The 14640-nt window shown below is 33.5% G+C and overlaps 1 protein-coding gene across 3 annotated transcripts in view; it reads right to left on the minus strand.

The window, feature by feature from the left end:
• Nucleotides 1-1662: 1662 nt before the first annotated feature.
• Nucleotides 1663-14640, minus strand: part of LOC134267301 (gonadotropin-releasing hormone receptor-like) — a 38472-nt gene continuing 25494 nt past the window's right edge. The window contains exons 3-4 of one of the 3 annotated variants that reach the window (XM_062749528.1): nucleotides 6651-6934; nucleotides 1663-1996 (exon numbers count right to left, since the gene is read on the minus strand). In XM_062749528.1, coding sequence (XP_062605512.1) covers nucleotides 1958-1996; nucleotides 6651-6934 — 323 coding nt within the window. In that variant the 3' untranslated portion in view covers nucleotides 1663-1957. Of the gene's footprint in view, nucleotides 1997-6472; nucleotides 6935-14640 lie in introns of all 3 variants that reach the window. The other 2 variants (XM_062749527.1, XM_062749526.1) reach the window with 2 other exon arrangements.

A 14640-nucleotide genomic window follows, 5' to 3' on the forward strand; every position in this document is an offset into this window, starting at 1 on the left:
TAGACTACACTAAGATACATAAAATAGTGCATTGGTTTTGGATTTCGATGAACGGTGTTGCCATTGTTTCTGAAAATAGAATTTTCTCTGAAATTCCTTCAAAACGCTACTCCTCCTACAATTTTGGTCTGATTTCAACTTGGCACTCAAGTAGACTACACTAAGATACATAAAATAGTGCATTGGTTTTGGATTTCGATGAACGGTGTTGCCATTGTTACTAAAAATAGAATGTTCTGTGAAATTCCTTCAAAACGCTACTCTTTCTACAGTTTTTATCTGATTTCAATATAAATTGGCACACAAGTAGACTACACTAAGATACATAAAATAGTGCATCGGTTTTGGATTTCGATGAACGGTGTTGCCATTGTTACTAAAAATAGAATTTTCTGTGAAATTCTTTCAAAACGCTACTCCTTCTAAAAATATATAATTTGGCACACAAATAGACTACACTAAGTTACGTTGAATAGTGCATCAGTTTTTGATTTCGTTGAACGGTGTTGCCATGGTTACTAAAAATAGAATTTCCTGTGAAATTCCTTTAAAATCTACTTCTCCTTCAGTTTTGATCTGATTTCAATGTAACTTGGCACACAAGTAGACTACACTAAGATACATAAAATAGTGCATCGGTTTTGGATTTTGGTGTTTGCCATTGTTACTGAAAATAGAATTTTCTGTGAAATTCCTTCAAAACGCTACTCCTCCTACAATTTTGGTCTGATTTCAACTTGGCACACAAGTAGACTACACTAAGATACATAAAATAGTGCATCGGTTTTTGATTTCGATGAACGGTGTTGCCATGTTACTAAAAATAGAAATGTCTTTGAAATTCCTTTAAAACGCTACTCCTCCTACAGTTTTGGTCTGATGGCAATGGCTTCTTTTCTCATCCTTTGTTATAAGTACAAACCAGTTGAGCTACAGTCTCGACAGAGACCTCTGGTTATATATTAAGCATAAATTATACATGTACAACAAATCATAAGCAAATTTAGCATTTCAATTTTCCAAAATTATTAATTACTTATGAAATGAAATTATTGAGACATTCTCTTTTACTTCATAAAGGACAGAGACGAATTCATGAAAATTCGTTAACATTTATTAAAGATAGAATAAAACAAATGCGAAAAATTTCTTTGTTTTCGGATACTAGTAATTAGATAAGTTGCAGTGACATTATAAATATACATATGTCTATCGACCTTGAGCATCATCGCTACATCATTTTAACGCAATGCAGCCGGAAATGACCGCATGTGAAACCAGTGGCGGAACCAGAAATCCTAAAAAAGGGGGGTCCGACTAGTTTGGGGTCCACAGGTAGGGGCCCACAGTCACTTAAAAAAATGATTTACTAAATACTGTCTATTTTGGAGACAAAAGGAACGGGATGGGCTTATATTTATTCTAAATGTTTGTCAAACTTATGTTTTATATACAGGAAAGAAAAACATACGAATGTCTCAATAATTTCCGAACAATCTTTTTAATACAAACTAATTGAGGAGATTGTCTGACTGGATATTATACTAAAGGATCCGGCTGTAATTAAAATGTATCCTTTCAGAACTAATCCAAAGCAAATCAATGTGAAATATTTTTTTAATTAAATAATCAGGTAAAATCACAATTCTAAAACAAGTTTCCAAGGATAGGGTAGAAAAAACAGAAGTCAAATGTTGTACGGACATGTTAAATCCTTCACCTCTGGCAACAGTAGTCTAAGATATAATATTTGAAATGTTCAACTCATGTCTTAGGTCGAGTCAACTTCTTCGACAGAGCAAGACATGGGAGTGCCGTGAGCCGCGGACCAATGTTTCGTTGGGGCCGACGCCGTACGACCGAGCGTCATCTGGACCGCAGGGAGGTCCTCTTGGTTGACCTGTTACTCAGACGGCGGTGATACATGTCTTTTGGGTGCCGCCGTAAACAGGGGGCTCTACTGATAATACCTGGTACGTTTTCTTTTTTCCAGGACCTTCAAAAGAAAAGATAATACGCTTTACTTGTAAATAAATACACGTAGTTATATTTTTCTTAAAGCTTGAAAGAAATCTCCGCAGAAAAATTATTTGACTCAAGATTTATATCGGTTTTACCTCCTTCCTATACAAATTGCCTTTAAATAAATTATCATAATATTTATTGCCTTCCATATATAAAGTTATTTCTAAATTTGTGCTGCCATCTTCACATATTTCATATACTTACCAACAATTACTATTCAAAACACATTTGTCTTTGTTATTTTATTTTTTGTGATTTTTTTAATTTTTGGTGAAAGTTGATATTATAATGTATTTAAAGCATAATATTACTTTGAACACAAAACTTTGAAGATCAAGCTCAAAACCACACAAAATACCGGTACTACAAAACTAAAAGAAAAACAGGGTCGACAACCTCCTGAAAACACCGTACGTAGGATCAGATGGAATAAAGGAGTAAGCATCCTATGGTGACCATGCAAACTAAAACTACAAGTGACTACAGCATAAACAAATATGTTAGTAATTTTTACTAGAGTGAGAACTAATTAATATTTGAAATAAAATCAATGAATCAATGTGATGTAAAGATCATTAGTGCTAAATTTACTCAAAATTAATATAAAAGTTGCCAATAGACATTACTAAATTATTACCACTTTTTCATAAAAAAATAAAATTGTTTTTAACGCTGACAGTTTTTAAATACTAGAACAATCTCAAGTTGTATATATTTTACTGCTGTGTCGCACGTCTTTGAAACCCTACATACATTCTAAACTTCTCTGGCACGTCTTCGAGGGAAATAATAATATTTCATGATTTTACCGAATAAAGTTAAGAACACTTCCTACATTTCGATCATGCCCATAAGCCTAGATGTTGGCATTTGAATTAAAGCATACATTTTTTAAAAACATGATTTTTGTTTGTTGTCAAGAAGTGATGACCCTAAAATATTATTTAAGGGTCATCACTTCTTAGCATCAAACAAATTGTTCATGAACTGTTATTACATAGTTCTTTTGATTTATACTGTAAACTTTATGTGTGGTTCAGGTTACATGGTTGGTGTGGAAAAGGCAAACATATAATGTACATTTTAAATTATTTTTGATATATCTTTTCGGGAAATGAAGTTATAGGTAAACATTTATATGGTTTACATAACATCAGATAATTAATGTCACAAAGTTGACTTAAGACAATCTAGAGCAATAGAAAGTGTGCAGAAACATTTAAGGCATTTTTAAAAGTCTATAGTCTACAAGCGAACTATTTTTTTTTCAAAATCGAACGCTAGAAAAAAAACGATTTTAGACCATCGTACGCTTCTGGGCAATGATTTTAACAAATGCTTTATTGTGATTCTTGGATATCTCACGGACTTGGAGTTTCCGAAGAGAAGTTTTGTACCCTACATGTACAAGATCTTTACATGTACTTTGGTCCCATCCCATCCTCGGGGCATATAAATAAACGAATATGCACTACATGAGAATGCTTGCATATTAATTTTACTAATAAAAATATAAAATTTGAATCTTCATTATATACTGTAGCTTGTCCATCAACTTTGTCTTTATGTATGTAGGATCAGTGATGTAAAAGAAGAAGTTGCTCACTTACATGTAAAACTTTGACCGAGGTGAGCTAAATATTCTTTGAGAAGGATTTCCCGAATTATAAATCAAGACATCAACAACAATATACAATGTCCCAGGTGTTCTTAAACTTCCACACCGTTATATGTTTTAGGTCAAGTGTCAGTTTTAGCGATATGTCTCAATGTGGTTTTTCGACAATCGAATGCAAAATATACATATCATGTAGTTAGCATATTATCTCTTCGCAATGGGCTTAGAGTGATAAAGTAACGCAATCGTGTGTGTTCGTTTGTTGGTGAGTGCGTTAGCACTATACAAAACGGTAACTGAAGATAGGGCTGAGACTATACAACTTTTTCTCTATCGAACCACGATACGATATGTATCACGATATGTTTAATTGATTATAAAATCTTTTTTTTTCTTTGCATTAAAATAAAAAAAAAAATATTTCTTTGCAAATAAGTATAATTTATTCAAAATAGTTGTTTATATGTTGTAAAACAAAAATATTTTACTCAAGTGGTGTTAATCATTTTTTATTTCATATTTATATGTATATTTAGCTTACCTATTTTAGATATTAAACCCCAAATGTTAAATAAACAATGAAAATTTTGCGATATTTCTTCATACATATCGATATGAGTGTCGTCCTCACACAGAATCGATATTATCGATATCTCGTCCAAGCTCTAATTGAAGATATTTATGCTCCCCTTCGAAGGAGGGAGAGCTTATTGCTTTGCTGCTGTCTGTCTGTCGGTCCATTTAGTTTCCGTTCATTTTCTTCACAACCGTTGCACTTACTGAAATGAATTTCGCTATACAGATTTATCACATGGATATCTACAGTGTAGGTCAAATTCTGTTTTGAGTACGATCGCACCATTTTTGACAGAGTAATACCCCTTGGACTTAAAAAAACTCCAATTATTTGCCGTTTCCGTTCATTTTCTTGGCAGAGGTTCAGTTATTGAAATGAAATTTAATATACAGATTTATCAGCTGAATATTTAAGCCAAGTTTCGCACCATTTTTGTCAGAGTTATGCCCCTTGGACTTCGAAAAATTCCTATCATTTGCAGTTTCCGTTCATTTTATTTGCAGAATTTGCATACTGAAATGAAATTTGGTGTACAGATTCATCAGCTGAATATCTAGGTCAAGTTGTGTTTTGGTAATGATCGCACCGTTTTTGTCATAGTTATGCCCCTTTGACTTGGAACAAATTTCAGTTTGTGGGAGGGGGCATAAGTGTTTTACAAACGTCTCTTGTTTTAATTTGCATCGGGATCGATGTTAAAATAATGCTGTTTTGATTTATTGCAATGATCTTTGCGAGGAAATGCTCCACTTTGCGATGCTCCTATTGCTATATTTTACTATCATCTTGTAAAGACTGAAATTTTGCTTAAGTTATACAGACCCTTGTGTGACAAATCAGTATCCACCTCGGATCTGTATTACAGATTCATCTCTTTAAGCATGTCTTGCGCCCGGTCCCACTGGATTTCCAAAGTGTGACCTCATGCGTTCAAAAACACCGCTATACTGATTAGCCTTCCATGATGAAACACGTTACTTGAGGAAACGATGTCTGGGAATTATAGTTGACATGATTTATAGTTTATGCTCTGCGGATACGTACAATTAATCCTTTGTTGGAACAAGATTTAATATGATGCTAGGGAAAAGTTCCTTTAACCCTCGTATAAGACAAAATTAATTCAGTTAATGAAATTTTCCTTTGGCGCATATCATAGGACTTTTTTTGTGAGAACCCAAAGTCTATTTTGCTTGCTAAAAAAAAAATTCTAATGTATAAACATGAACTACATCTATCTGATATGGTTTCAGAATCTTAGCTTATAGCATTCTCAATTAAGCACAAGAATTGTTTTGGCAGGACACAGGCATGCTTTGTTTCAAAACCCAATATCAGTACATTTATCAACAAGATAAGAAGAAAAATGTGAATCTTCAAAGAAAATTCAGAGTATGCTTCCCATATATTGAAATGCAATATTGAATACTTGCACAAAAGGAAATACGAAAACAACATGTATGTAAATATGTCGTTTAAAAAACAACAAAAAGAAGCAAAAAGAAAGCAAACATACCACTAATTGGAGCAGTTCCCCTACAACAAGACCACATAACAATCAGTCAGTCTAAGCATTAATCCCATACTTGTAAATGATAAAACCATACCGGACCTCTTATTTGAATAATTTTGGCTTTGACCTTAAAGCAAGTAGCCTTTAAGTTAGAATATACGTACGGTTCTATGCCGTTCCACTTGATCATGTAGCTCAAAAGATATTGTCTAGCTTTGAATTTCAAAGTTTCTTGAGGAGAGCAAACATTTTTGAGAAGTCACTTTTTTTTACCTTAAGATTTTTGCTCAAGTACAAAAAATGTAAATTGAAGCTTCTTCTCTAAAATTCTCAATTCAATGTAAAATTATGGGTTAATATTCAAGTAACTGCATCACAATAATCTCATAACTATCATTTACAACTGACTCAAATTTTGACCTTGACCTAAAAATGTCTTTACCAAGTCCTTTTCCATGTACACAAAATCTGTACATTGAAAATCATTTAAGTGAATAAAAAGCAATATCTATTGCTTGACAGGTACTGAAGTTATTTAGAATTTCTGGAAAACAGTTTTTATAGTGGTTACTATTCCTCCCACCCATCCCCCACACATTTTAATAGCATGTATTATTAATCAAACATGTGCACTAAAAGCAAAGCAAGCTAGCATATCAGGCTAGTCGAAAGCGTGTTGTGCAAGCCATTCCAAAAAAATCACAAGCTTTGAGTGAATTTTCTTTTATCTTAAACTGACCTTTGACAATGTAACTTCAGCTTGAACTTGTGTGAATGGAATACTGATTGGAGCTATTCCCAATCCTAAACTGTGCCTTATTTCCCTTTTTCATTTCCATGGGAAGAATATACATAAAATCGTTTGAACTGGGTTTTGAAACAATTGTCCTCCAAACTAACCTTGGATTATTAGGCACCTTGCAAAGTTGGAATGCACCGTAGATTATGGGGTTCAGTATCGAATTCGTAAGTCCTACAAACGTCAACCCGCTCATGACGGACGGATTCAATGTAGTCCAGTGTCCAAATGCAAATCCGGTGAAAACTACATAGTATGGCAACCAACAAATGAAAAACGCTATGACAATAAAAACGGACATGCGTAGTGCTTTTCTTTTAGCTTTGCGCAAAAGACCACTGCGCACATGGCTTCTTCCGTTGTGTTCTCGTTGGTCAGAAGAATTGGAAACATTCTCAGGTTCTACAACATAAAATAAATAGTATTTAAGGAACAAATCGTTTATGTTAAAAGCGTTATCTGTGCACTGTACGCCTTTCTGAATTTCTAAGTTTCTTCTCAGTCCAATTTAATGTCTCTTTTTGCTCGCTGCTATTCGCAATCTATGCTTTTCGTATATAATCCACGACAATCCAAAGAATTAAATATAATATCATGAGCTGTCACACTCAGGTACTAATACAAAGATAAATTCTTGCGAATATTAAAAATTATATACAGTATTTCTGATAGTATATATTAAGCTTAAGCCAGTTAAGGGTACTTACCACAAACAAAAAATGGATGCGCGGGTTGATATATATTTTTTGACTGATTTTGATTTGTATTGATATAAATAATAAATGAAATATAAAGAAATAATGTTTAGATTTGAGATTTTATTTTGCCTTCTATATATAATTCCATACAAAATTTTGCACAATTTTTTAACTTTATGACAAAATCTTATAAAATTCTCCCACTCTACTTGGTAAACATTATTCAGGTTGTCAATTTAAATGTAAATCTATGAGAAATAATGCTGATTTCTGAAAAAAGTTTGTTTGTGTTATTTATCCTTAAATTTGAATGTGCACTGTTTGATTGATTGAATGTTAATGTCTTGGATCCCTTACGAGTGTTTGTTATTTACTCATATGAGATGTAAGAATGTACCGGTGAAGGGATTTAACTTGGGATCTTTTCTCTGCAACTGAACATTCATTTAATTATTTTATCTAACCAACGCCTTCCATTTCGAAGTGATGTTGAAGTCCCATTCCCTTATTCTCTAACTATTTTAAGCTGAATAGATCAAGTTCCTCGGATAGCTCGAAGTTTCTTCTCGGCCCAATACAGTGCGAGATAATGAGGTTTGACTATACAAGAAATCGATTTTTGTTTAGCATTGGCACGAGTACCGAGTAAGTGTCTAAATTTGAAACTCTTCATCGGTATATGGCGACGTCTCAATATATAAATGAAATATTAAATTTTTCGAATGGGACGTAAAATAGCATACATGAATAATCAATCTATTTATTAGAGTAATAAGGTATGACACGGAATAAATATGAATACTTTTTTGTTACTTGATGGTGTATTTCATATGAACACATTTTAATGAGTGTTAATACAGCTACATGGAATCAGTGACTTTCAGTAGCCTTGAAAAACAGCTTTCGTTGAAAGACAAATCGGCTTGCATCTTAAGCTTCTTGCATTAGAACGTTCTGGGATGGCTTTTTATAACAACCCGTTGTTACCGACCTTCTTTCAATATTCTAATATTAGATTTCAACATTTTAGTAAGTTAATGATCATACATGACAGTAAAACACGCGAACTCAGTCATGGAATGCAGATTAAATATTCAGACACTTTTATCTTCGAAAATTGCTTGCCCATTTTCAATACAATTCTAATTATTTCACCAAAAGTGGGTTAAGGTCTATAATTTAGGTCAAAAGATTTTTTTAATAAAGCACAAGACAAAATTTATATCTGAGATACAGATCAATACTGTGAAAGCGTCTTTTCATGTTTTACTCAACTTCAGCTCGAGGAATTTGTACTTTCACCAGAAAAGGGATCTCGGTCAAAAACAAGAAATGATTGGTCAATAAAACACGTCTTGAAATTATGGTGCTTAATGTGTATTAAACATAGACAATGGTGCTAATTGTTAAGAAATTCGTGGAAAACAATAAAGACTTTGTGCAAGTTAAGGGACTAAATTTACACTAAAACAGTTCCCTAATGTATAGTACTAATTAAGTCTGTAGCTTAGTTTTATTAAGATATATGTGCTTGCATCATCCGTGGGAACCAAAATTTATGACTGTTTCCCTCTTTCCTTTCCTTTCTTTTATATATCTCACTCTCGCTCTTTTTCCTTAACCATCAATTTGAAGATTTTTTAATGGTGACTTTTGTATTTTAAAATAACATGTACTAAAAATTAAATTTTTATTGATTTCACGTAGATAAACGAGCAGTTTGTACCCCTTTATAAATCATAGCAAGAAATATTTTGTAATTTTTTTTATTGTTTTTTTTTGGGGGGAGGGGGTTGTTTAATTTTGTTTTTGTTTTGTTTTTTAACATTATTTTGACAAATAAAAAAATAATAGTCATTTATGTATCTTTTATTGTTATATTCAGATTAATTTTTTCGCTGGCTTAAAAAAAGCCCCTGTTAGATTCCCACACTGGAAAATATAGTTTACTCCGATCCATAAATCACCGGAAACACAAGAGAAATCGTATATACAAGATGGGGTATAAAAATAAATACGCTAATGAAATTAAATCCGACATCCTTCCTGTATGTCTTGGAGAAAAATACAGCAAATTATCTGATATACCGCCGATCTAAACGATATCATGAAGTCTTATGTGGGGTATCTCTATTTTGAATACAAGTATGAAATTTATTACATTTCAAGTTGAAAAGAATTTACGTAGAATAAAAAAAAATCAATTGTTAATTAACCAAACTTTAAAAACTTATTGAAAAAAACATCTGAAATACATTTAAGATTCTTTGTAGCTTTGATATACACTAATCGATTATTTATAGCAAAATGGATGTTAACTTTTTGAAATTTTAATGTAATAAAAATACTTTGAAAATAAATAGAAAATTTTCAGTGGATGAATTAAATAATACATGTTAAAACCTAATCGTCTAGAGGTACTTTTAAAATGAATTCACATACACAACATTATAGTTATAGTTTATATCCTTGAATAACATTTTCAATTAAGTATTATTCTCTAGCTTTATTTTCTTTATATGCCCCTGTAACCGAAGATTTGGGGAACATGGTTGTTGGTTTGTCCGTCCGCTTTTCTTTCTTTTAATATATGTCTTTGTCCTTAAAAAATTTAACATTGTCTCTTTCATTGTACTTCTCGGTAAACAGTGTCAAAATTTTTGCTCAGTGAGTGGAAAAGTCTATTTACTCCCTTTAAATGGTATGAGAGGAAAAATAAAAAAAAATATGAATGGGTTTATAAATTCAATTCCAATGTAAAAATATTCAGTGAATAAATAAAATTCGTTTACGTAAATATCATTTACCATATAAAACATTTTAGAAACAGTCAAACAAAATTTTTGCGCGGACTAGAACATATCGCTTGTTGGTGGAATTCGACTTTTTTTCACTCGGTGAGCAGAGTTTTGACGCTGCATGTTTACGGAGATAAAAAATAAAGATAAGGAAGTCATATATGGTTGTATAGATAAATTATTGTAGAGACAATACCGGTACATTTCTGATGAAAGTGTAAATTAGTGCGATTCTGATGAGGAGAGGGGGTACTTCATGTACTTCGGAGTTCAACACCTTGTGTTAGTATTATACTATGGGTTAAAAAAATATTTCAGAAACAAGTGCCTGTGGATGACAGATTCGGAATATTCAATAAGTCTGCTCTTTACATTTTTCATTGTAAGTCTTTGAAATGTCATTTATGTTTTTATTAAATGGTTTAAAACATTTGGCGGAATTCAGTTATAAGAAGTCGGTAAATCGTTTAAAATAAGCAGACAGTGATCTACAAGTACTTGCATGATAATCAAATACAATAAAAAAAATATGGACACATTGCGATGCACTAAAGTTCTGGGAAATATTGGTGTCAGTCACTCCTGCAAACTTGGAAGAATATGCAAATCTTTAAGAATACTCAAATTCATTTAATTCTAAAAGATATAAATGTCTTACTTACATTCAGCCCAAAGAAAAGAATGACATATAAGTAGTTTAAGTGTTAGTTATGCATTGACTTCGGAGGGTAAGTCTATTTTTGAAATCAAATGACTGTTGTACATAGTTAACAGTATTTAATTATTTATCCTGTTCGAAGTACACTAATGACGAAATTTAAAATCATACCTCGGTATAAAAAGTTACGTGTATTTTCTTTCTCAAAAACTTATCGGAAAGACACGAAAAAGAAGGCATATTTAAAACTCAACACGACTCTGAAACAGACATATGCCATTATAATTTTCTTATCTATTATATCAGCATTGGGGTATATAAGCATTTCGCAGACTTTTATCCGGTCGCTGCTTGGAGTAGTACATGCTGTATTCTTCTGCAATAGAATATATCTAGAACCCAGAGTAGTTGTAGGATATGAATTAAAGCTTATTTTTTAGATAAACAAACTTAATCACTCTACTTTTCGGCTAACCAAGGTCTCATGAATTGTTTTTCCAATAGCAGCATTATTTTTGCTGTTTACGCAGAATAGGAGTGGTGATATCTTCATTTTACAACAATAACGGAATTAATTAAGTCATCATTCGCATGCCTATACAAGCAACACATCCTATCCACAGTTGTAATTTGTTTGTAGATATATTCACATTTATATCCTGAACTACATAAGAATCAAATCTTTGGGAGGAGCAGAGAAGGGAGTTTAACGAAGTATTTTCAAAATAGCTGCAGATCTGTAGCTCGCTGGTCTGAAAAAATCGGAATGGATGGGTGTAGAGCTTTAAGTGCCACCCATAAAAAAAAAACATGTATATATTGCGCCCAAAAAGTTCATTTTGCTCATTTTTTGGGGGTGGAGGATAAATTTTTCCACATTCTTTTCGCCCTTTATGGTAACTCATTCGGTAGAGCGCTCGCTCCATGATTGGGATGTTGTGAGTTTGAATCTCTGTCGCGACTGACCTAAGTCGATAAAAAATTAGACGCAACTGTTTCTTCGCCTTGTGCTCGGCGTTTGAAGACAAAAGTGCAGGTCCTTCGGATGAGTCCTTTAAAATCTGAAATACCGTGTCACGACAGGCGTTGGCACGATTAAGATCCTCGAGTGCCGAGTAAAGGTAAATCAATCGACATTCTTATCTAAATTGTTCAAAAGTTCGATTTCAAAATACACTGCATTACTTTGGCCCCTTTCAACTATTACATTGGACCGAATTATCTTGCTATCCAAAATGGCAGTATACGTATGCAAGCCCAGCCGCTGAGGCTATTTACAAAAGTTTGAAGGAATGTTTTGTTGTGGAAATTAAGCACCAGGGCAAATGCAGTCAAAGGAATTTAAAGTAGATGCACAGGTTAATTTATTTAAAGTTTGATGTACATATTTTACTCATTTACCAAATTTTACTTAACAATAGGGTGAAAAAAAAAACATTTTGAAGAATTTCACAGATTACTCTTTACAGGGGTTACCGTACATGTTTATGTAGCTTTTCTTTCCAAATCCAAAAATTACCATTTTTTAATAACCCTGCAGCACTGTTCGACGAAATTGAAAAACCGATTTTTAGACTTGTATATCATGATATTCTACTTATGTTTCAATTTTTAGGTCACCTGAGTAAACTCAGGTGACCTATTGCTATCTGTTTTCGTCCGTCGTCGTGCGGTGTGCGTCGTGTGCTAACATTTGAACATTTTAAGCTTCTTCTCTGCAATTACTCATCCAATTGCAACCAAATTTGGCATAAAGCATAATTATATGGGTGAAGGGGAACAAAAATTATGAATTTCAAGGTCCCTGCCCTCCGGGGGCTGGGCCAAAACCACTAAAATGAATGCAATCTTTACAAATCTTTACACCTGGACATCAAGCAGTCAAACTGTTGTATGAATGTAATGACCATTGAGTCCTCTACCAAAATTGTTAAATTCATGGCCCCAGCTTCAGGGGTTCTAGTGTTGGGGCGGGGTTTTATTGATTATATAGTGAAAATGCATTATTTCTTTAAAAATATTCTTCTCTGCTCCTGGGTATTAAATAAATTAACTAAGTACATAGTTATGATGAGGAAGAATACCTCTACCAAAATTGTGAATTTTTTGGCCCCAGGTTCAGGGGTTCTGTTGTTAGGGCGGGGCTCTATTGATTATATAGTGAAAATACATTAATACATGCTCCTGGGTATTATATAAAATAAGTATATAGTTATTATGAGTAAGAATGTCTCTTCCAGAATTGTGAATTTTATGGCCCCAGGGTCAGGGGTTCAGGTGTTAGGGCAGGGCTCAATTGATGATATTGTGAAATACATTATTTCTTTGAAAATCTTCTTCTCTGCTCCTGGGTATTAAATAAACTAAGTAAGTACGTAATTATAATCAGCAAGAATGTCTCTTCCAAAATTGTGAATTTTATGGCCCCAGGATCAGGGGTTCTGGTGTTAGGGCGGGGCTTAATTGATTATATAGTGAAAATGCATTATATCTTTGAAATTTTTCTCCTCTGCTCCTGGGTATTAAGCAGATGAACTACCTATATAGCTATGATGAGCAAGGGCCATTCTTCCTGAATTGTGAATTTCAAGGCCTCTGTGTCAAGGGTACCATAGAGGGGGAGGGGGCTCTACTTATATATTGAAAATGAATTGTTTGGAATCAATCAAACATTTTTGATATGCAAGGGCACCGTTTCCAAAATTGTGAAATGTGTGGACCAAGGGTCAGGGGTTTATGTGTGGTAGTGGCACTACTGATTATTGCTGAATATTACTGATTAGCCGAAATCCATTATTTTGTTCCTCTACTCTGTCTATGGGTATTTAGTAACAAGCTAAGTGTATAGTTATGAAAAGCAATGTGCCTCTTTCAAAATTGTGAATGCCATGACGTCTAGTTTAAAACATGAACCAAATTCAATCATTGGAAAGTTGTTGCACGATGCTCAGATGACCTTTAAGGCCCATGGGCCTCTTGTTTTCTATTCGAATCAGACCAAACTGTAGGCGTGGTAACGTTAAAAAATATTCGAGACAAATTATAATTTGACACAGCTAGCTGCAGCTATCTACTTTAGGAAAAATTCGGACAGATAAAGCAGAGAGCTATAGATCCAAGCGATGCAGAAATCTTCGATTTACGCCGCCACTATTTTGTCGCTCACTTCGGATAATTTTTTTCGGGGGGGGGGGTCCCATCTTTAAAAAGGTATCCGATAAATAACCATACATTTAATCCCTATATCTGATATTTATGCCCCCCCCCCTCCCTTCGAAGAATGGAGAGTATATTGCGATGCTGCTGTCTGTCGGTCCACCATCAGTTTCAGTTCAATTTCTTCGCAGAGGTTGCAGTTTCCGTGAATTTTCTTTGCCACGGTTGCACATATTGAAATGAAATTGGCAGATCTTAAGTCAAGTTTTGTATTGGGTATACGATCGAGCCATTTCTGACAGTCATGTCCTTTGGACATAGAAAAGAAATTCTAATTATTTGGGGAGGGGGCATACGAGTTTTACAAACATCTCTTGTTTATATACATGTACCTTTCAACGGTTCCAAAAGATTGTTTATTGGTTAAGACATCGAAATCGGAATCTTTTAAAAGGGTGTTGCTAAAACGCGGAACGGAAAACGGAACGGAAAGCGGAACGGAACGGAAAACGGAATATATTATTTTGGATTAAATCACTTAAAATACACAAAATTTATCATAAACGATATATCTTGTACATATTCAACCCCCCACTATTAAATACAAGTTGATTTTGTCATGCTCAGTCTCTTTTTTTACAAAAATCGCTAACATACATATGTATACAAGTTATCGAATTTGAAAAAGGGAGATAAACGAACTTGAAAAGTATTTGATAAGCAAAAATACAAAAAGAAAACAAATGTTTGATTCGGGAGGGGGATAAGTTCCAATTCCAACATCTTTCAGTACTATTT

Source organism: Saccostrea cucullata, unplaced genomic scaffold, assembly GCF_032062105.1.
Source record: "Saccostrea cucullata isolate Sc308-1 unplaced genomic scaffold, CSIRO_AGI_Scuc_v1 ctg254, whole genome shotgun sequence".
Lineage (NCBI taxonomy): Eukaryota > Metazoa > Mollusca > Bivalvia > Ostreida > Ostreidae > Saccostrea > Saccostrea cuccullata.